The sequence below is a fragment of the Tribolium madens genome, unplaced genomic scaffold (genome assembly GCF_015345945.1).
Source record: "Tribolium madens isolate multiple individuals breed KSU strain unplaced genomic scaffold, Tmad_KSU_1.1 Scaffold_19;HRSCAF=116;Tcas5.2_LG9, whole genome shotgun sequence".
Classification (NCBI taxonomy): domain Eukaryota; kingdom Metazoa; phylum Arthropoda; class Insecta; order Coleoptera; family Tenebrionidae; genus Tribolium; species Tribolium madens.
Window position 1 is genome coordinate 8,693,478 of NW_025400983.1, and position 21,629 is coordinate 8,715,106.

Genomic DNA, 21,629 nt, shown 5'->3' on the forward strand with positions numbered 1-21,629 from the left:
TATGCAACCAATTATACAGTATAAAGTATATGACGTGTAAAACTGTGAAAATAACCTTGAAGATTTCACAAAATCAATTATTTTGTGAAGGATGACAACAATCACAAGACTTTAGATTTAGATAATAACTAGCTTTAGGTTCTTGCGAGTCATTCTAAATCGTTAGTGAAGTTTACACAATGGGTTTCATCACAGGTAGGGCTCTACACTATGTCTTCAAAATCCCAGATCGCAAGCAAACTGCTATATTTTATCGCGATATTTTGGGTATGAAAGTCTTGAGACATGAGGAATTTGCGGATGGATGTGAAGCTGTGTGCAATGGGTAAGCCACCACACTTTTTTCTTGTTAAATCACAATTAAAAAGCACCGGGAATCTGAAACCAAAAATTTGTATAAAAAGAAAAATTTCGAAAATAAAATGCGTTTTGCTTTTACCATCCCATGCATAAAAACTTGTTCTAGTAATATTGATAATCCCATAGGTCATAAAGAGAGTGTAGGAAAAGTGAAACATCTTTTTTTGTACCTATAGGAAAGGTACTTAATCAGAAAAACATTTTACTAAGTAAAAGTAATCTACGCAACGCAATCAAATTCCAATTTTGCTTCATTTTATTTCATAAAGGAAAGTGAATTTTAACTTGAATGCAAGAATTACAGGAATCATCTAAATGAGATTCTCGTGGGAGTGATCATATTTTATTGAGGCAATTAACTTTTTACCTCGTTTTATTGTTACAGTCCTTACGCAAACCGGTGGAGTAAAACTATGGTCGGTTATGGTCCTGAATCGACTCATTTTGCCATCGAATTAACTTACAATTATGGTATAAAGTCCTATGAAATGGGCAATGATTACCGCGGTATTACAATACGCAGCAAAGAGGCCTTGCAACGTGCAAAAGAGAACAAGTGGCCTATCTTAGACGGCAATATCCTAGAAGCACCAGGTGGTTACAAATTCCAAATAATCGACGAACCCCAACCCACCAATCGTGGTAAGTAAACAAATGCTTCAAAAATGATTTGTCTAATATTTTATTGCAGATCCAGTTGTAAAAGTAACCTTGTCTTGTTCGAATTTAACGAAATCTATCAACTACTGGAACGGCGTTTTGGGTTTGACGATTTTCGGGAGGACCGACAAAAGTGTTTTGTTAGGTTTCAAAGAAAATGAAGCTAAATTGGAGTTGGAGGAGATTGGAGGACCGGTTGAGAGAGCTAAAGCATACGGACGTATCGCTTTTGCTTGCCCCGCTCAAGAGCAGCCGAAAATCGCTAAAAAAGTCGAGGAACATAAACATACCATCTTTAAGCCTCTGATGTCGCTGGATACGCCAGGAAAGGCTACAGTTCATGTGATTATTTTATGCGATCCTGATGGACACGAAATCTGTTTCGTGGATGAGGAAGGGTTTACTCAACTATCACAAGTGGATCCAAATAGTGATAGGCTACTCGACCGTTATATCGCAAGAGATAAATCATAAATATTGAGCTATTAATTTAAGGGTGGAAAGGTGATATTATTACAAAAGTATTTATTCTTTCATATTATATTGTTATAAAAATAAAATATATAAAGTTCCACAACAAAAAAAACCATTTGACAACAACCCACTTATCACAATTTATTCTTGAAATCGGCGTTCCAATGAACTAGTTCTCGCCACCATTTCGGCCTACTCATGGCATGAGGTGACCGAAAGATCGCCGATTGTAGCCTTTGATAAACCCGCCCATCGGAAGCCCCCAAAACCGAATTCAAGATAAAATCAGGAGGCGCTATTACGTCAATCAGAGAGACTGCATCGTCTTTAATCTCATGACAAAGTGTTAAAACACCTTCATGGATTAAATGAGTGGCTTTCGGGCCCTGGGTGTACCCCCCTTCATACAAAGTTGCCAAAAACTTCTCTAGGCTCCACAACCCGTACAAAGAGAACAGTTTTGAAAGGATTCTCTTATTATCAGCGTCGTTTGCTTGATTTATAACAACCAACATTCGTTGCAAGAAGAAGTGCTACAATGAAATTCAAATTAATAGCTATTATGAGTGGCATTTATAATTTTTTGTTCAATGCCTTCATACCTGAATAAAGGCGATTGCCAGGCTTTTTGCGTAATACACTTGAGTATTATTTTTAGCCCAAAACTCGCCTTCTTGTTTCATTAGAGTGTCCAACTTGTTCTTTGTTTGTTTTAAAAGATAACATACCAGCCATTGATAGGCATCTATGATGGTATCAGGCCGATAAACCTCATCTAAACTATTAGCAGCAAATTTATGTTTGAGTATTTGAGAAGCATTTGTCAGGAAGTTGGCCGATTGCAGAGGAGTCTCAATTTTGGCCCCTCTTTCAATTTCGGAGCACAGTTTGATCAACCAGTTGCTGGTCTGTTGAATTAACACGTGATTTTCGCCTTCGTATGTGCAATTAGCATCATTGTCATTTCTGATATCCCCAATTCCGGCTATTTTCAAATACCCGTGGCCCCCACAAGCCTCCCTGCACTCCTGGATCACGTCACGTGCTAACCAACCCGCGACGGGTTTACAAGCCGATGAAATCACATGGATCTCCATCCCCAGGTCGCCCAAAGACTCCTTATTCTGATTCAAAACTGAGTCAATAGTGAATTGATAATTCGTCTCAGAAATGTAGTTACTAAACACCCTCAAGACATAAACAGCAGCCAAGTACGGCAAAAGCCGGTGTTGCTACAAAAACACTATTAGAAAGACTTTAAGCCGAGTTTTTCTACTCACATGTGACTGATATTCCAAAATTGGAACTTCTTCCTCGCCCTCTGGCCCAAACTGTTTTCTCACAGCTGCATACCTAATCGCAATCGTGAGCGCCTTCGTGGCGTAACTTTCACAAATTCCGGTTATATTAACACGACCTATAGACAGGGCCCCCAAAGCAGCCCCATGTCGATCCTTTGGGTTCTTAAACCTCGTAACGTACTTGCCTTCAGGGGTCACATCGGCGTTTTTACTCAGAAGGTTTTCACGCGGAATGCGGTAGTTATCAAAACTCAAAAAACTGCAAAATAGTCAGAATTGGAACTTATTTTGATGGTTTCGGTTTACTCAATTTTCACAAAAAACAATAAACGAGCTTGACTATAGCTTTTTTAACATTAACTTGAAAAAATTAAAAACAGATGCCCAATTAACTCGTATGTTATTCGACGATTAATAGCCTTGACAATTAACGCACTCGCTACGCCCGGATATAAACGTTTTCTTCCTTAAGAAGCTCGTTCGCTTTATTATTGTGAGAACCGAGAAACTTAATTAAATACCAACCCATTGTCGATCCCATTGAGACCGATCTTTTCACCCATGTCCCCTACTATAATTCCGGGATATGGTAGTAATGTCTTAGGGTCTCTGATGGGTGCCACAAAAGTGTGGAGTCCGTGGTGTACACCATCGACATATAATTGGGCATAGACAACGGCATGCGATGCCATCTGACCCAATGAGCCCGCCCAACACTTCGCTGCTTCGAAATCAGGTGTGTGGAGGACGAACTGTTGGGTGTTTTTGTCGTAAGTGGCACAAGTTCGCATGCCCTTGGTATTGGTTCCATGGCCGATTTCCGTAAGGCAGAAACACCCATGGATCTAATAATTTTAATCATTATTGTAGTTTCAGATAATTGAAGCTAACCTCGCCACGCTCTGCTAAATCTAAGATGTCGTAGTGTCTTTCAGTCCCTTGGCTTCTTATAACGTTGGTGAATAAACCCTTGCCCACTGAGTACTTGACGGTGGCGGATGGGCTCAATTGCATCATGGTTCTGGTCATGACGGCGCCTGTTTTAACATTTTCGATTAGTTTGGGGACGGATAAGAGGTCTATGTCGGCGTAAGCAAGGGCTCGTCTCATTGCAATACGCCGCTGTTCCTCGAACGACTGGGAGAGTAGGTCGTGTTGGTACTCTGGGTGATTTTTCAGTACCTCGAAAAGTTCATTCTGCCAACAATAAGAAAATGTTTCCTTTTACAAAACCAAACTTACTTGATACTTGACGATTTCTTCAGTTTCTAGAAAAACTTTTAATCTTTTCCAATCGAATGACGCCCTTTTCCTATAAAGGTCTAAAGGGCCTGGTGGAAAATTTTTCAATAGATGTGACATTTTCATAACAATAATACGCCGCACTGTTTGAATAACACAATTATTTACACTGAATTTATATATCTCGCGAGTTGCGATAACATTAAAAATTTTGTACTGTCATGTAGTCTATTAGTTCACTGACTTGACGACATATAGCGGACTTTACACTTGCAAGGTTTAATAGATACTTTTATAGTTTTTTTTGTAAAATTCATGTTAACCTAACCTTGATCTTTGATGCTTAACGAAATATTCGAAATATTACAGAAAACTGTACCAATTTAGTGACAACTTTCTAATTTAGCTAATAGAGAGAAAGGAGATAATAAACATTATGTAAGAAATGCGTGGCAATGTAGAGTACCCTCATCAGGTCGATGCCGGATATTAACAGAATAGGGGAGACCCGGGCAAAACTGCGAGCCAAACGGACTGCAGACTAAACAAATCCCCAATTAGCACAATCACAAATCCACAATATTAAAAAATAATCAATTTTGATCGAGTTTTGACAATTCCACGTATTTCACAAAACAATTATTCGGGAAAAGGTAGAATTTTCGTTAAAAATATACTACCTGCATTTGCAAATATGAATCAATACAATTTCGAATTCAAAGAATAAAATAAAAATGTTCCTTCTTGATATAGGTAGATTTATTAACTTACGAGTATTAACATTGTACCATTTTTCTCCAAGTTAACATTGAAAAAATTAAAATTAAAATGTGCAAAAACTAGGTTTTAAAAATGTAATAACTACAAGACATTTCTTTGATAAACTTGCTTTTTAATTAAAACTAGTAGATTACATAATTATTGCAAATAGATGTACGAGTATATGTAATTGAAAAAGTACATGTATGTAAATAGCAAACACTCGTATTACAACATTGAAAAAAAATGTTTTTAAATTATATAGTCTGGTATAAATATTAATAATGTTAATTCTTGAAAATTAGTAGGAGTAAGTTTGGTTGCCTATCCAACCGCGCAACAGTTTTATTTTTCCAAAATTCTTTACGTCTATTTTTTCTGTTTATATTTGCTAAATGCGTGTACTTGTGGAAATTTTAGGCCAAATAAATCTGATTTGAAAAAAACCAGTTTATCAATGTAGATAACATTAGATTGAAAACAATCACTTGAATTACTAAACACTCCAATTATTAGTTTGTTTGTAAAATAGATTAAAAACGTGATAAAAAGACAGATTTCCAGTAGTTAGAAGTTGAGCGGCAGTTTCAAAGAACCGTAATTTTAAAAATCTCTAAAATCCCTATTTATTAATAAAATATCGCGATAATAACCAAGAGTGGGAACCCGAGATTGGCGTTCCAAACCGAATTGTCAGTCTTGCCGCGGCAGCGCTAGTCCTCAGCAGCTTCGCCATTCGCCTCTCTCCCATTTGAAACCATGAAGTGCGTCCGTCGTAATGACAGTGTAGGCCCAAATTGCTCCCAATCTTCCAATAATGGAGCCTAAAGCCGCCGCCACTCTCCAGTTCAACGCGAGCAGAGCCCACAAAATGGACGACGTGAAGGCAAGCGCCGTCCCGAAGCGCCTCAAGACGGACCCCGAAGACCGCCACTGTGATACCGATGCTAAAGAAGCGAACCAAAGAGCGCCCTCGCCGAGCTTCCGGCGCGAGAACAGCACGAGGTCTCTGAGGTCGGCCTACGTCGGTGAGATGACCTTCGCGAAGACTAGCAGCGAGTCTGGCAGCCACCTCTCGAAGCCGCTGTCCGACGCGGCGTCGGTGCGCTCTTGGGCCTCTGTGGGCATGGGCTCCACCGACGGCAAGAAGATGATCGTGAGGAGGGTGCCCACGTCGCCCGTTGAACTCTTCAACATCGTCAATCCGCCGACGTAAGTTTGGAATGTTGCACTGGCCTCGCCGCCTTTTCCTTTTACTACCAGTTTCTGCTAAGAACCGTACAACAGAACGAAAATAGAAACTTGGAACCACGAGAGTACACAGGGTTTAAAGATTTGTATGCTTCTCTCTATTATTTACAAGATGCCTGTGATTAGTTCGTGTCATGTAAAAGTCAAATTAATACCCGGTGATAACCCAGCTATCAACATTTCATTATTTAAAAGTACCACACTTTACGCCAATTAAGATAATTTCATATGAAAAAAATATTTATTTTTAATTTAGTTTTAAAAATATCACATTTTTAAATACGTATAGTGAGAGCACTTTGTCACTTGATAGAAGCTTATAAACCTAGAGATTAACATAATTTATGTACAATACAATGAATGTACATCATAAAATAATGACACCAGTAGCTGCTTTTATTACTGATCATTTTACAGACAACACCCATTAACTACAAGTAATTCAGTTTTATTACTGGTTGTTTTTAAATCCGTTTTACCAAAGGCAATAATATAAAAATCTTAAATAGTGCTGTTACTCTCTGAAACGAAAATACTCGTACCCCCAAAAATAGATTTTTGTCATTAGTTCAAAAGTAGGTTAATGGACTTAACACAAAAAAATTTTTTTGATAGTTGGGTAAAATAAGTGAAAATAATTAAACCAAAATAAAGAAAGTCTAACGTTTATTTGAAAAAATCAAGTAAAGGAATATTTTTGCCCACATTTTCATAACAAAAGCTTGAAACGATGCTTTGATGATTGATTGATTGGAGAATGGAATTTAACATGAAGTTGAGTCAAAAAGTGTTTTTTTTTTTCATAACTGAATTCTCAATTCTTTTACAAAATTTGTAAACATAAATAGTACACTAATACGAAAATATCATTTTCGATAACCAGGAGAAAATGTATTTTAAAGACAAAACAATGATAACAAATTAAGAAAAAAACTGTTTGGTAAACAATGAAAGTTTAATTCTGACAAATCATTTCAAGTTTAACAAAGACGCAAGTCATATGGATGGCTTAAAAAAATTGTAAAAATTGATAAACAAAATTAAACAAAACAGTGGAACTTTAAATACCTTCTTATCAATTATTTTTTATTTTAACCAAAATTATGTGTTTAACTTTTAACTCTTCTTCTTTTAGGGAGCATTAGTACACTTATGTAGGTATACCAATGTGTTGTATTGAAACTACTTAAATAAATCCACCAGAAAGTCGTAAACTTAATAAATTAATAAAGCTTGTACAAAACTTATTAATAAAGCTTGTTTAAGTACAATAAAAAATACTATGTATATCTCGGGACTTTTGTATTGCCAAACTGTCACTTTTCACAATGTTTTTTCTTTATGAAATAGTGGAGCTTCTTGGCTTTAAATTTCTCAGTAGGATCCAGCTGAAGTACTAATTTTTCTTTTATCTAAAATAAAGTATTTGCGACGTATTTCACCTCAAGAAACGTATTTGCGAGTTGCCGTCGCATGGTAATAGAAAAGTCTCGAGGTATATGTCACGCAGAAGTAAATAAGTATGACAAAAGTAGTAGTAATAGTAAATTATTATTTAGAAACGAGTTTAAAAGCAAAAAAAATCATTATAAACAGAGGGATGAAAAATATGATACGTAATATAAAATAGTTAATTCAAGTTTTTTTAAGAAAATAATTTAAGAATTTTACAAAATTTAATTCTTTATTATTATTATTATTTAAAAATTCAAACGATGCAGCAGTTTTGTCTACATTTCTACCATAACGCTCTGCAATTAAAAAAATTTTTTTTTCTTTTTTGAATAGAACAACCAAAAATTGAAAAATTCACTTGAAATAGCAAAAATAAGTATACGATAAATTTCATGAATGACTTGCAAAATTTCAAAAATTTGTTTACCGTCAAAAAGATTTTAAAAGCTACATTGACATTGATGTAAATCTAACAATATTCTATTTTAATGTTTTTTGGCAACTATTAACTGCCTTTTAACAATAGAAGTTACAATTTACCTTTGAAATGTATTATTCTACAACAGTGATAGATGTTTTTTCCATATTTTCTACCAATTTTAATCTAAAATTTTGACAATTTAAATTTCTTGGATGGATGTAAAAATAAAAACAGTATTATGCTAATACATATTGTAATACTGGGCCAACCCATATTGATTAAAAAATGACGTCAAAAATACAATCATAAAACAACCAAATTTGAAAATTTCACTTCACCGTTATTCTCGTTAAGATAAATTTAATTAGGTTTCCAAAAATTCGATAAAAACCGACTTTCATGTTAGCTCAACTCATCAGTTTGCAAACATTGAACATTTGTAATAAAAATTTGAAAATCTGTTTCATCACGGAAATAAAACTATGACTATCCCAGCTATTAGTCATCCAAAATTTAAATAATCAACTTCATTCAATCATTTTGCTTTCGTTTTCTCTCAACCACAAAAGCTGATTTCCACTCCATCGTAAATTGGACCTTGTGTACCGAATCCGATGAATGGCGAATGAAACAATCCACAACATCGAGTAAAAATACTTAAAACCAGAAAAACTGAATGAATTCAGTGTGACAAGTCGTAAAATTTAACGCTCCGTTAGTGTCAACGTTGTAAAAATTATCTGACCCGAGATCGGGTTAACGGCCCGAAATTCGTCGGATTTTGAGTGAAAATCCGCGGACCTTGAATGAAAAACGCGCTTTGTTTTAACGATTCTGGAGAGTGTGTCTGCAGCCGCATGACGTGACGGCTCGAGGATACGATGAATTTGCATATTCCAAGAGTCTTAAGTTATTTGACCTATCGTTAGCAAAATAATTTTGAAAAAACGTCGAGGTTGCACAGTGGACCACACAAATAGTCCAATCCGGGACAGGAACGGCTGAATTAGAGGTCAGATTGGCCAACAAGGTCGGCTATTAGCGCATCCTCTGCAGGAAGTAACCGCTTTAGTTCTGCATGGTACCATCACTGCATTTGGAGACATTTTCAGAATTTTCGTTCTAAATTTAATTCCGCTGAATTAGCGGCTTAATTTGTCACGAGCGAGACTCACCTTTGCACAATACTGTTTCAAATATTTACATCTCGTTATAAACAAATTACTTTACACATTTATCATAATTTATTAAGCAATCTTTTCACATGACGCTGATTGTTTTCGATTGAAGTACGGGAAATGAGCGAAAAGGGGCTCAACTTGCAACAATACAAAGCCCATCATCCTTAATTAATCTTTTTTTATACAACTTTTGACGACACAAAAATGATAAAATTTTAATCGTATACGACACAATGTAAATAATTATGTCGAAGGCTCTTTCTCTCCAATTGACCCAGATTCAATTCAATTGTCTCAACATTTTAAAATAAATGGAAAATATATTTATTTTAAAATTCCCGACTGGCAATCGGCCAGAGTCACACTGCCCTTCATGGCAAATTTTCACAACGAAATTACTGTTGACAAACTAATTCACAAACTAAACTAAATATAACGTGCTAATATTGGTTTTTACCGTATAAATACAGCGAAAAGAACTTTAATTTTATTTTTCTGCAAGAGTAAAAGCAGAATGGGTGCTCGCAAAGTGTACTACCTTAGGCCTAAACCAAGGATAGATCAGTACGGATTCATATTTCCAACGGTTTTGTAAGTACTCACAATAGAATATCATTATTGTAAGGCAAGGTGAACAGTAAATTATGTGATATCACGTGTGCTCCATGACGATTTTTTTTAATATGTATAATGTCGGTGTAGTGTTTAAATTTCGGAAACAAAAACTACAATAATTGTGCCTGAGCCATTTATCACGTTAATTGGGGGGTACAGGATTTTCCCCCTTTGATTTCGTACAAAAAAGATTGAAGATAGAAATATTAAAACGCAGAATGTAATTGCGGATTACATGTCAGCCGCTTTAACGGAAGTAATTAACAAGGTCGGACCGAGAATCGCATTACAGAAAGTTTTTCGAAATTTCAGGCCCCCCGAAGAATATTTATACGACGGCGAGAGTGACGACGGCAGTGGCGATGACGAAGACAGCGTCTATATTAAACCACGAAGACAAACATGGTCCAACAAACTCCAATTCGTGTTGGCTTGTGTGGGCTACAGCGTCGGTTTAGGATCAGTCTGGAGGTTTCCGTATTTATGTTACAAAAGTGGTGGAGGTAAATAAGGTCTAGGTGGAAAAATAATTCATACACAATGTTGAAAAAGTGTGTCAGATGAGGTCGCGTTGCGTAAATGTGCCGATGATAAAAGGAAAATCGAGTCGTTGAACTTGAAAATTCGAAAAAGATTTTGGGAGGAAATCGCGAGGTCGACTTGGTTGACTCAGAGTTTGAATTAATCAAAACCAAACCTGCTCCGAGCTGAGAGGAAAAAATGTTATGCAATGAAACACGAAATTAATGACACATCCTTTGTTTTATTGTTATTACTTGGAAAAAATACTCTCGACTAAAATCACTTCCATCTCATTGATCGATTTTTGACTTAAAAGTTACAACTTTTCCCAACCCAAACACTCATGTTTCGAGTAGCTCAACTTTAATGACTTATTGTTGGTTTCCTCAATTGCAAAATGAGATAAAACTGTCATAAATGCAATGTCTCATGCTTCACCAACAACAATAAAATTACAAACCAACTAATTCTAACGAACATAAGCATTTCATGAAAAAATAATACTCATGCTTTTGTAAATACATATTTTTTAATGACCGAATTTACGTACTCAACACAAATACTATTCCGACTTTTTAAAATTATCTCAGATTGACCGATTTTGCACATTCACTTCAAAAATTAACTGAACAAATAAATAAAATCCAGTTTAATTAATGAAAAGCCATTTCCCGTACATAATTATACAATTAAAATTGGAAAATTATATCATTTCAGTGTTCACACAATAAACAGTCAAGGCTTATAACGCAACATTTTTGTATAGTTTTCGCAATTTCGTAACGCAGTTTGACAGATATGAGCAAACTTTTGTTAAAAAACATGAATGCAAATTATGAATACTTTCAAAGATAATAGGTATTTGTATTACAAGTGAGGAAAGTGTATCTTTTCCTCCAATGTAAAACGATTCAGCAAGAAAACCTGCGAAACTAACAATTTCTCTTGATATTCCAGTTTTTCCCTTATATCTAGCAGCATGTGTGGATGAAGGAGGTAAAATTTTTACCTCCCTGGGAGGTAATTGGCCACTTAAAATTAGGGTGGAAAAACTTACTTTCTGTTAGGGTCGTAGAAAAATTTTGTTGTTCTTTTTTTTGAAACTCCACCTGATATCAAATAAAACCAATTCAAAAATGTAAAAAGTGACATGATTGCGTAAATTTTTATTATTGTGTTGTTACTGATTATATCATTTCCAAGATAAATAAAACATTATTCAATGAGATCGTGCATTTTCAACTTTTTAACTGTAATAGTTTCCTGGAACATAAATTTGCTTAATTCTTTGTTAAAAATATGTTTAATTCCATTTATCACTTACAAAAAGTATCTACAAAACGGAAGCTTGTTACTTTTTGAAAACAATAATTTAATTCAAAGAAACTGATAACGTAATCAAAAATATTGTTTTTCAACTGAGATGATATATTTATTTATTACTAGTTCTAAATGTGTTGATATTAAAACAGATAACATCGAAATATCGATGTCCTAAAACTAAAGGTAGTGTAAGATCTAGTTTCAAATCTATCCGAAAAATGCCAACATCGCAAATACATTTTTTGAGCTCGAATGATTAAAAAAATTAACGGTAAAGTAACATAACATAAAACCTGTCTTCAATTAAAATCCCAATCAAAGTGGCTTGTGTTTGAGTGACATAAACACAGAAAACAGAAAATTTGACGCGGCTTATATCATATTCTCTGTCTCAATACTACCTACCAACTTAATTTTAGAATCATAGGCCACTTTGATAGGTAGTAGGTGCCGAGAATAAAAAGCAAGTCCTCTAAATTATATTTTCGCATTGAAAGCCCCTTTTTTACTTAAATATATCTCAATCTTTTTTTTTTAAGACCAAAAACAAAATCTTGACTCTGCTTAGTGAAAGCACTCGAAAAACCATGTTATGTATATTTTTTAAAATTGTTTTAAGACAACTATACCAAAGATGTAAAAATAAGTGTTTGATAACCACTTAAATAAAATATTCTCAATAATAAACAAAAGTGTGATCATTACAATGAATCTGACACACTTATTTTACTTATTTTGAATTTTTGGTTTCCTGAATCTTGAAATTCCAGGTGTATTTCTCATCCCTTACGCGATTATAATGATAGTCTGTGGCGTCCCCATGCTGTACATGGAACTAAGCGTGGGTCAATACACCGGTCGTGGCCCCATCGGCGCTCTGGGCCACTTGTGCCCCCTTCTAAAAGGTATTCTAACTGTTTCAAATCGCGCCAACTCTTACTAACTCTTTGTTCAGGAACCGGTCTAGGTAGCGTAGTTATTTCATTTCTCATGTCAACTTACTACAGTGTGATAATAGCGTACGGAATTTACTATTTCTTCACTTCGTTCAAAGCGAAACAGCCGTGGGAAGACTGCTCCCATCGTTGGAACACGGACGAGTGTTGGGTGCCCGGCAAATCCTCCCCCAACGTCGCCAAGCCCAACGACAGCCAAACCCCCGCTGAACAATTCTACGAGTAAGCCCTCACCAACGATGACACCCTTTCTACTCGAAATTTTCAGCAAAAAGGTTCTCCAAATCGGCGACGGCATCGAAGATTTTGATAGTCTGCGATGGGAACTCGTCGCGTGCCTCCTCTGTGCGTGGGTGATGGTCTATTTCGCAATATGGAAAAGTATTAAATCTTCGGCTAAAGTCCGGTATTTCACCGCCACTTTGCCCTTTCTCCTCATCATTGTTTTCCTCGCAAAGAGTTTAACTCTGGAGGGAGCTGACAAGGGCATGCGGTATTTTTTCAAGCCCAAATTTCATCTACTACTCGATGCCAAAGTGTGGGTCAATGCTGCCGCTCAAACGTTCAATTCCATGGGTATTGCCTTTGGTTCCATGATCTCGTTCGCTAGCTACAGCAAATACAACAATAACATCCTACACGATACTCTAGCCGTTTCGTTCGTAAATGCCATAACGAGTCTTTTAGTCGGAATTTTTGCCTTTGCTACCATTGGAAATATAGCCTCGGAGCAGGGAACGTCAATCGAAGCCGTCATCGATGATGGTAACATCTAGAACTCACTTAAGGGCAATTTTAACAGTCTTGTAGGTCCAGGATTAATCTTCGTGGTGTATCCTCAAGCCATGGCGAAAATGCCAGCAGCACAACTCTGGGCCGTTCTCTTCTTCTTCATGTTGATTTGTCTGGCTTTAAACAGCCAAGTAATGATAAAAAAATGTCATAAGTATTGTAATATTGTTTCATCTAGATGTCTTCTAGTTTGCTATTGTTGAAGTCGTGGTGACTTCCATTCAAGATGGATTCCCAACATGGATCAAAAAACACCTGATGTGCCATGAGGTCCTGGTCTTAATCATTTGCGTGGTTTCACTCATTTGTGGACTACCAAACGTCACGCAGGTAAAAATCCTTCCAAATTTCACTATATTGCACACCCCACTCGGTACTATTGCGAATAAGCAATTTTTTTAAATACAACAGATATTACATTTTAAAAATATTTATATATTTATTTTTTTTACTTTTTTTTTCAAATTTTTTTTCTAACTTTAATAAATATACCTGTATCCTATGTAATTTTGTTCAAAAAATCTAAAAATGATCACCACATTTCTCTATTTTTTTGTTATTTTTGTTTTCATATTTAAAGAGTGGTCGAGGTAATCACTCATATTCACGATATAAACTAAACTAAGAAAATGTATTAAACCATTTCTAATTTTAAATTTTAAACTACACAAAATGGAACACCAGATAATAAATTAAACACAAATTTAACAAAGAAACATTTTCAAGAAGTTCGTTTTTGTCTTTTACTAGGAGTAAAATCTTCCTTTTACAGAAACCTGCAGAAGTTCCCCATCATTATCGAATCCCATATATATCTTGATACCTTTTTTCCATGGCACTAATATCTTGAAAACGCTCTTGTTGATCATTTACAGTCCTTAAGTTTTGTAGAAACAAATCGAATCGGAAAATGCACTTTTAGAGACACACGGCAGTCGAGTCTACTATTTTCAAATAGTTTTTAGATAAATGTAGAATAATTTTCATTTCTATTATTGCCAAGAAATCTGTTGACTACACTCTTAAAAGAATTTCAAGCAGTTACATGTATCTAACTTTTGCACAAAAACTTCAATATGGAAAACTTCGATATGGATTTGAGGTCCTAAGAAAATTCCTTCTCGGATTTGCGCATTACTTACTTGGACAATTTTGTCTTGATACATAAAGGATTCATTTTCTTACTTGCTTAAACGGAAAATAAATTGATTTGCGATTACAAATCAGTTATACGGGATGAAATTTAAATTTATTTCTGATAATAATGCCTTAGATTAACGTTTATCAAATAAAATTATTCATTAAAAACGTGACGTGTTGGAGGTTTTTTAATTTTACCATTATAAGTTTAATGGCGCGTTTTAAAAAGACTATGTACCAAAAATTATGCTTGTTAGAAAAATCATGTTGCCTGGTGAATTTGCTACATACAAATTGGCTCTTTAATGGAAATCACTACACTTTGCAGAAGTTCTAATTATGAATAAGCACTTTCAGACATAACTAAAAATGTTACTGTCCCAACAGTAAGTTTGGGGTAAACTGTATTAATTTTTAAAATGTAGTAGTCGAAATAACGATGCAAACACGTTATGTTTTTTTAATAAAAACCTGATTTTGCTTTTGAAAAAGTATGTGTGGATACAAAACCGGAATCTGCTAAATTTGTAACCTTACCGTTGTTGTTTTAGGGCGGAATTTATTTCTTCCAGCTGATAGATCATTACGCTGCTTCGATTTCCATAATGTATCTAGCATTCTTCGAAGTGATTGCAATTGCGTGGTTTTACGGAGTGACAAGATTGAGTAAAAACGTGAAGACAATGACTGGCCGCCAACCAAGTTTTTACTTCAAATTCTGTTGGCTGATAGCAACCCCTCTTATGATTTTCTCCGTTTGGGTCTTCTGCATGATCGATTACGAATCACCGACTTACAACAATGGAGAATATCATTACCCAATTTGGGCTATAGTGATTGGTTGGATAATCTCCGCCTTGTCGATTTTATGCATTCCTATATACATGGTGTATGTGTTTGTGAACTCTCCGGGCAATACGTTCATGGAGGTACACCAATAAATATTAAGTAAAAAAAATCTAACATTGTTTTCCAGAAATTGAAAAGTAGTTTAAAATCGGACCTCTTCGACAAGTGCCCAAAATGCGAGGAATTCGACTGCGAATGCATGGTGAAGGAAGGCGAAATCGAGCCGATGTTGGTGATGCACAAACCGGATTCGAAAGACTCCAACTCCACAACAGTACCTTTCTACATTCCCCTGAGTCGCGTGCCCACTGTACACAAATTCGATTTGGAGAAAGTCGCCGTGCAAAAACCCCTTTTTTTGAATATCGACAAAGTCCAGCGTCACAAACTGGACAATTCGAAAGAAGATGTTCTTAAAAATAGTGTTCAAAACGGGACTATCCCTGAAGAAGACAGATTTCAGTCCGACGATCCAGCGTCCGATAGTACAAATACTGAAGCTCATCAAGAAAAAGATTATTCGTCTCATTCTAACATACACCTCGCGACGGCTGATGCAACGAATCAGTGTGAGAAAAAAGATGAGGAAGTGCAAGTGAATGAAAATGAATGTGATGGCGCCAAAGAGTAGTCGTTTCGTGTGACCAATGAACATTCCCTTAATTAAGCTCATTTTGATTAGTTTAGTTACAAATTCATTATAAATGAAACAATTGTGATATAGATAGAGTTTTAACTTAAATTGGACCTAAATACGTAATGTATCAAATTTTAGACAATAAATCAGCAATTACGATTTACTGTTTTAATTTTTCATTAACATGTTTTTTAAAGACGGATTTTTCTGTCTAGTCATTGACGCAAAAGTGCAGTTGTCGGTCCGTGTGATTAATGGCTTTGGATGTGCTTTCATGTACGCTTGATAACCAAAATAAAATTTATTGAAAATTTAATTATGCTTCGGAGCGTTTATTTAAAGTTGCCAATTTTTCAAGCCTTTTAAAATGCATAATAGAGAGGTAAATATTTATAAATAAATTGGCTATTTCTTTAAAGAAAGCGATACTATTGTTAATTTATAAATACAATAACTGCTGATAGATCAAAGTATAACAGATCCGCGTTATCTCTTACAAAACTCATATCAGTGGTAATAACTTGTTTATAGTTATTGAGATTTATTATTCAAAATTGATTGATGACAATTAAAAAAATCTGTTACGATTCACTGAAAAAGGGAATAAAGGTATCTGACATGATAATTCATTCATTATTTTTCATCATTATACATACCTATATTATTACTGATTGTTTGAAACAGTGTATAAAAGAAATTAAGGACTGTAACTTCAATAAAATTTTACTTACATGTACTATGAAACGAATTAAAAATAACAAACCTGTCACTTGTATTAAAGATAAAAAAATTATAATAAAAAACTATACATAAAAATAGCATTTATATCAAAAGATAAAGAGGAAGAAGTCTTATTAAAAATACTGAAAATTCAAACTATACAAAAATTGTGTCGCAGTTGTGTTATTTTTTTAATTATGCGTACGTGTAATTAGTTATTCTTGATCAGAATAAATATTTCTTATTAGCTTTTCAGGTATTTTAATAATATAATTTAGCAATAGCATTCAACTTTATTTACATTTTAAATATAAATACCTTAATTAATACTTCATCCTTTAATAACAGCAATCGGCCTCAACTTAATACACTTCTTACTAATCCCGGCTGCGTGACATGTATTCACAACATCCGTAACATTCTTATACGACTCTGGCGCCTCCTCCATCACGAGTTTCGGTGACGCAACCCTAATCGAGATCCCCATCTCCTCCAACTTATTCAAAACGTCGGTATAGTCCAAATTTCTCCTTGACTTGGCTCTTGATAACGCTCGTCCCTAAGCCAATCCAATAACAAAAAATTGCCTAGAAATATTACTGCACTTACCGCTCCGTGGCACGTAGACCCAAACGTCTCCAACATGCCTTGCTGCGTTCCAGTCAAGACATAACTGCAAGTCCCCATAGTACCCCCAATCAAGACCGGCTGACCCGTCAACTGATAGTCAACGGGAATCAAGGGGTGGTGAGGCGGAAACGCTCGAGTTGAGCCTTTCCTATGCACCAAAAGTGTCTTTTGTTTGCCATCAACGATATGTTCCTCAATTTTAGCAATGTTGTGAGACACGTCGTAAATCACATGCATGTCTAAGTCATCGGGGGCCATATTGAATTGTTTAGCAAAGGCTTGTCGGGTGAGAAAAGTCATGGAACTGCGGTTGACCCACGCGAAATTCGCTGCAGCCGCCATGGATTTCAAGTAGTCTTGGCCTTCTTGAGAGCCAATCCGAGCGCAGGCGAGTTGACGGTCATTTGTTTCGATTTTGTCACGTTTCATGGCTTTCTCCATCTGGACTAAGGCATCGGTGGCGACTTGGTGGCCGAATCCGCGACTACCGGAGTGTATCATGACACAAACTTGGCCTTTTTCTTCGATGCCCATTTTACAAGCCGCCCATTTATCGTAAATCTCGTCCACGACTTGTATCTCGGCGTAGTGGTTGCCGGCCCCAAGAGTGCCAAGCTAACAAAAAGTAACGTTTTCAAACTATGGAAAAGTATTTGAAAACAAGTAATATACCTGTGGAAGGCCCCGTTTTTTGGCCCTCATGCTCACTTTAGACGGATCCGCATTGAGCATCCGGCCATACTCCTCACAATGTTCCTTGTCTTCAGCCCAGATGTACCCTTCACGTAACGACCAGTCCATCCCCATCTCCAAAGCCTCCTCCAAGTCCTTGGCATTCATTGGAATAATCCCCTTAGAACCCACCCCCACGGGAATGTGATCAAACAAGCTCTGGGCCAGTTGTTCTTTAACCGGTAGAACGTCTTTTTCAAAGAGATTCGTGCGTAGTAAGCGTACACCACAATTAATATCAAAACCGACGCCCCCTGGAGACACTATAGACTCAGGGTTATCTACATCAAAAGCTGCCATATTTCCTATAGCAAAGCCGTATCCAGAGTGGACATCTGGGAGACCGACAGACTTTCCGACAATGCCGGGTAGGGCAGCAACGTTTGCAATTTGTTTAACTCCCGGCAGAAAGCCCCCCGCCATCCCGGGACGACAAGCATTACGCAATTCTTCCAACATGAGTTTCTCGAGGGTTTGGTTGACGTAAAAGACACCCTCCACGTTCATATTAGGCTGGAAACCCTTCTTAATCCTCCAGCAGTAAGGAGAAATCTTCTCAAGGTATTCTAGTTCCTGGTTGTATTGCCGCACCACCATTTTCACACTTTTTGAAGAAATTAGCGATTCTCAAAACACCAAACACCGGTTTTTTGAGGTTGACAACTACAGAATAGTTGTCGTTTCCTACTTTATCGACCTTAAGAGAAAAATTCGAAAAATTGTTATTTTTGTTTATAAACCCAAAAATGGTGTATAATAATATTACTTTTTTTTATCGAAAGTAACATAATGATAGAATTTTACTAGATATAATAGTTATTGAGATATTATTAATAAAAATTAACAATATACCGGGTGACTGTAAATGATTGCGATTTTTTTCCTCTAGTTAGTGTCAAATTTAAAATTTTAGTTTGGCAACTCTAACTTACAAAATCAAATTGTCATTCTCTTAAACTTTTTCACAAGTTTTTAGTAAGAATAAATAATTTAAAATATTTGTATTCATCAATTATAACATTTTTTATTAATTGCTATGTATTAATAATTATTAAATGTAAAAACAAAAAAAAAAAACAAAAAGAGCAAAGTAGCACAAAAAGATATGAGTTATATTATCTTTTTGGAGTTTTAAATATAAATTCAAGTTTCAGTCTGTTTACTGCTGCTGGCATTTTATTCAAGTTAAATTTTTAATTCATTTATAAAATATTAAGATATAGGTCGTAAAGAACAGGTAGTAACACAAGTAAATATCTTATTAGTAGCCATTCAATGGCATGCAAAAACACAAAACGTGAGAATTTTAAACCTGTTTAATTCATCAAGTAAATATTGTTGATATTTTCTTTTACATTTTCACAATTTAAATAATGAAAAAGAAACAACTGAAAAATAATAACTTAGAAACAAGAACATATAAATAAGTCTCAAGAGTTCTTTATTATCATAAAATATTAAAAATTTTGATAAATCAGTACCTCTCCTAATTGAATCCACACCTCTGTTTAAAATAAAAAATAAGTTAAAAACATACTAAATTACTACGTCTTCCTCTTCGTCACAATGCAGTGCTGACGGAAAATCAAAAATATCAACCGCCAAAACATCGACTTTCGCATTCATTATATCACAAAGTGAAGGCCTCGTCCTTCCAAAATCCCCATTAATGAATTCAGGTACGTGCAAACCGCACTGTGTACACAAATCTAGCTCAACTAAATTACCTAAAAAACACGTTTAAAACATCCTTCCATTTTATTCTCATTTACCTTTCAATTTCCGAGCCCTAATCTGAAATATCCTCTTTTTCCTATTATAAAATTTGCGCTGCTGGTAAACTTTTAGTGGAATTTTTTGCCAGACGTTTAAACTTCCATTCATATTCACCGCGTTTATACAATAATCGACATTTTTACAATTGTACACCATACATAACACTTTGTAACTTCGCGCACCGCGTTGTTCATTGTCCAGGAGGATGGAAATGTCCCGTCTGAGAATATAACACAATAAAAGAACTTTATTTATTAAAAAAAAAACTCACTTGTCAGTTTCCCGTAAATTTCGCACAGCCATTACTCTACTGCTCCTGATAATCTCTTCAATTACTTGGCATTGTTTCCGCGAAAGTGATTCAAATTTGGGATCGTTTAACTGTAAGTGGAAGGTTCTGCCGCTCCCAAGGACTCGAATGTTTTGATCGTCAAAACCAGACGATTTAAAAATTGCTTCTTTGAAGTTACTACAATAAAGCATTAATTTTTGTATTATAATTCAATAATAACATACCTCGCCACATTTCTTATTGCATTTGTGATTATCGCTTCTATACTAAAATCTAAGGAAGCCTTATTAACTGGATTTTGGGCTTGAAATATCTCTCTAGAATATTTAAAGTAATTTCCTGCTAAATGAATAGCTTCTGAGTAGTACTTCAATGCTTCAAAAGTAACGGAATAAAATGGGACTCTAGGGGGTACAGTTACTAAGTTACTAAAATCGCTGTCTGATATTGTTTCTAACATGTCGCAAACGCGGTGTTTACTTAAACTATTTTTCGGTATATCTTTTAAAACTCGCTGCACTGCTTCCATTTCCTAAAAACTTAAATTAGAAAAGGAGTCACTTGTAAATTACAAACTGACATCATCTTCCAGCTGATACTTGGTATAAAAATGCAAAGTTAATTTAGATGCATGACTGTAACTTTTTTTCAAAATTTGGGAGAGTCTGTTCTCAACAGCATATCGCCACGCGTTGTTCACTTTTATGACTTTATTGCCTAAAATTTGTCTTAAATATAAAACAGTTATCAAGATTTGGGTAAACTCACAATCAAAGGTATTTGGAAACAACCGCTTTAAATACAGTTTCATACTGTGATCCCTTAATAAAATGCATGTGGGGAAAGTTATATAGACCACAAAAGTCTGATTCAGGTACTCAGAAATATTATTCAATTCTTTACACGCAAAAACTTCTTCTATGGCAGGATCTTGCAAAAGGCCTAGACAAACTGAACAAGGGTTAATTTTCCGAATTTTTGCCTTTCGTTCTTCTTCAAACTCTTCAATAGGATCCATGTATCCAAACTGGAATCTTCATTTTATTACTGCTACAAAAATAAGCAGAAACTTACATTAACTAAACAGGTATTGGGGTGTTCAAAAGTAAGCAAAGTTTTACATTGTCCCAAATACCTCAAAGCACATCGCTTGCAACACCCTTTATTTATTATTTCATTGTAGATTTTAAGTTCTGCTTCTTCCACCATGGTGTTTGCCAATAATGAAAATAAGGTTATGACTAAGTGTTTTCCCAAAATTGTAAACCTGGTCCACGCTTGCAATTCCGGGAATTATTCGACGAATTTAAAGTCGCCTTTTCATAGAAAATTGTGGAAAGTTTGTGAAAATTAAAAAAACAAATAAACATAACCTCAATCGCACTACCAACCTTGAAATCTTGTTCCCTCAACTAGAAATTTAAACAGATTTTTTTTTCTAAAAACAACTCATAATTATTTGGATAACTGATAACGAGTAGTAGAATTGAAATTAGTTAATTTCCCGAAATTAACTGGAAATAAATTGGAAATTTATGACA

At 35.3% G+C, this 21,629-nt stretch overlaps 5 protein-coding genes across 11 annotated transcripts; 2 read left to right on the forward strand and 3 right to left on the reverse strand.

The window, feature by feature from the left end:
* Positions 1–25: 25 nt before the first annotated feature.
* Positions 26–2,126, forward strand: LOC123015502 (glyoxalase domain-containing protein 4). Its single transcript, XM_044415262.1, has 3 exons — positions 26–325; positions 746–1,002; positions 1,052–2,126. The coding sequence occupies exons 1-3, from the start codon at positions 180–182 to the stop codon at positions 1,492–1,494; spliced, it is 846 nt and encodes a 281-aa protein (XP_044271197.1). The 5' UTR covers positions 26–179; the 3' UTR covers positions 1,495–2,126.
* On the reverse strand, positions 131–18,699 carry LOC123015499 (RNA-splicing ligase RtcB homolog). Of its 3 annotated transcripts, none has more exons than XM_044415258.1 (4): positions 17,961–18,699; positions 17,268–17,903; positions 16,977–17,217; positions 131–378 (listed from the first exon to the last, which is right to left on the reverse strand). In XM_044415258.1, exons 1-3 carry the CDS (start codon positions 18,615–18,617, stop codon positions 16,990–16,992), a joined length of 1,521 nt encoding a protein of 506 aa, XP_044271193.1. In that variant the 5' UTR covers positions 18,618–18,699; the 3' UTR covers positions 131–378; positions 16,977–16,989. The 3 variants fall into 3 exon arrangements, with proteins under 3 accessions (XP_044271193.1, XP_044271192.1, XP_044271191.1); XM_044415257.1 differs by lacking the exon at positions 131–378 and adding an exon at positions 4,996–6,065; XM_044415256.1 differs by lacking the exon at positions 131–378 and having other exon boundaries at positions 16,787–17,217.
* Positions 1,531–4,533, reverse strand: LOC123015498 (peroxisomal acyl-coenzyme A oxidase 3-like). The gene is made up of 6 exons (XM_044415255.1): positions 4,038–4,533; positions 3,687–3,992; positions 3,321–3,640; positions 2,775–3,054; positions 2,097–2,726; positions 1,531–2,027 (listed from the first exon to the last, which is right to left on the reverse strand). Exons 1-6 carry the CDS (start codon positions 4,161–4,163, stop codon positions 1,629–1,631), a joined length of 2,061 nt encoding a protein of 686 aa, XP_044271190.1. The 5' UTR covers positions 4,164–4,533; the 3' UTR covers positions 1,531–1,628.
* Positions 5,482–16,097, forward strand: LOC123015496 (sodium- and chloride-dependent GABA transporter ine-like). 3 transcript variants are annotated; one of them, XM_044415247.1, is made up of 9 exons: positions 5,482–6,008; positions 10,032–10,222; positions 12,335–12,469; positions 12,520–12,742; positions 12,789–13,285; positions 13,331–13,443; positions 13,502–13,642; positions 15,004–15,381; positions 15,429–16,097. In XM_044415247.1, the coding sequence occupies exons 1-9, from the start codon at positions 5,614–5,616 to the stop codon at positions 15,930–15,932; spliced, it is 2,577 nt and encodes an 858-aa protein (XP_044271182.1). In that variant the 5' UTR covers positions 5,482–5,613; the 3' UTR covers positions 15,933–16,097. The 3 variants fall into 3 exon arrangements, with proteins under 3 accessions (XP_044271182.1, XP_044271183.1, XP_044271184.1); XM_044415248.1 differs by having other exon boundaries at positions 12,619–12,742; XM_044415249.1 differs by lacking the exon at positions 5,482–6,008 and adding an exon at positions 9,577–9,695.
* A 745-nt stretch (positions 18,700–19,444) lies between the features above and the next one.
* On the reverse strand, positions 19,445–21,494 carry LOC123014136 (putative tRNA pseudouridine synthase Pus10). 3 transcript variants are annotated; one of them, XM_044413060.1, is made up of 8 exons: positions 21,480–21,494; positions 21,163–21,404; positions 20,857–21,115; positions 20,669–20,805; positions 20,313–20,620; positions 20,068–20,265; positions 19,793–20,016; positions 19,445–19,747 (listed from the first exon to the last, which is right to left on the reverse strand). In XM_044413060.1, the coding sequence occupies exons 2-8, from the start codon at positions 21,295–21,297 to the stop codon at positions 19,557–19,559; spliced, it is 1,452 nt and encodes a 483-aa protein (XP_044268995.1). In that variant the 5' UTR covers positions 21,298–21,404; positions 21,480–21,494; the 3' UTR covers positions 19,445–19,556. The 3 variants fall into 3 exon arrangements, with proteins under 3 accessions (XP_044268995.1, XP_044269003.1, XP_044268985.1); XM_044413068.1 differs by lacking the exon at positions 21,480–21,494 and having other exon boundaries at positions 20,857–21,138; positions 21,224–21,466; XM_044413050.1 differs by lacking the exon at positions 21,480–21,494 and having other exon boundaries at positions 21,163–21,466.
* Between the last annotated feature and the right edge of the window lie 135 nt (positions 21,495–21,629).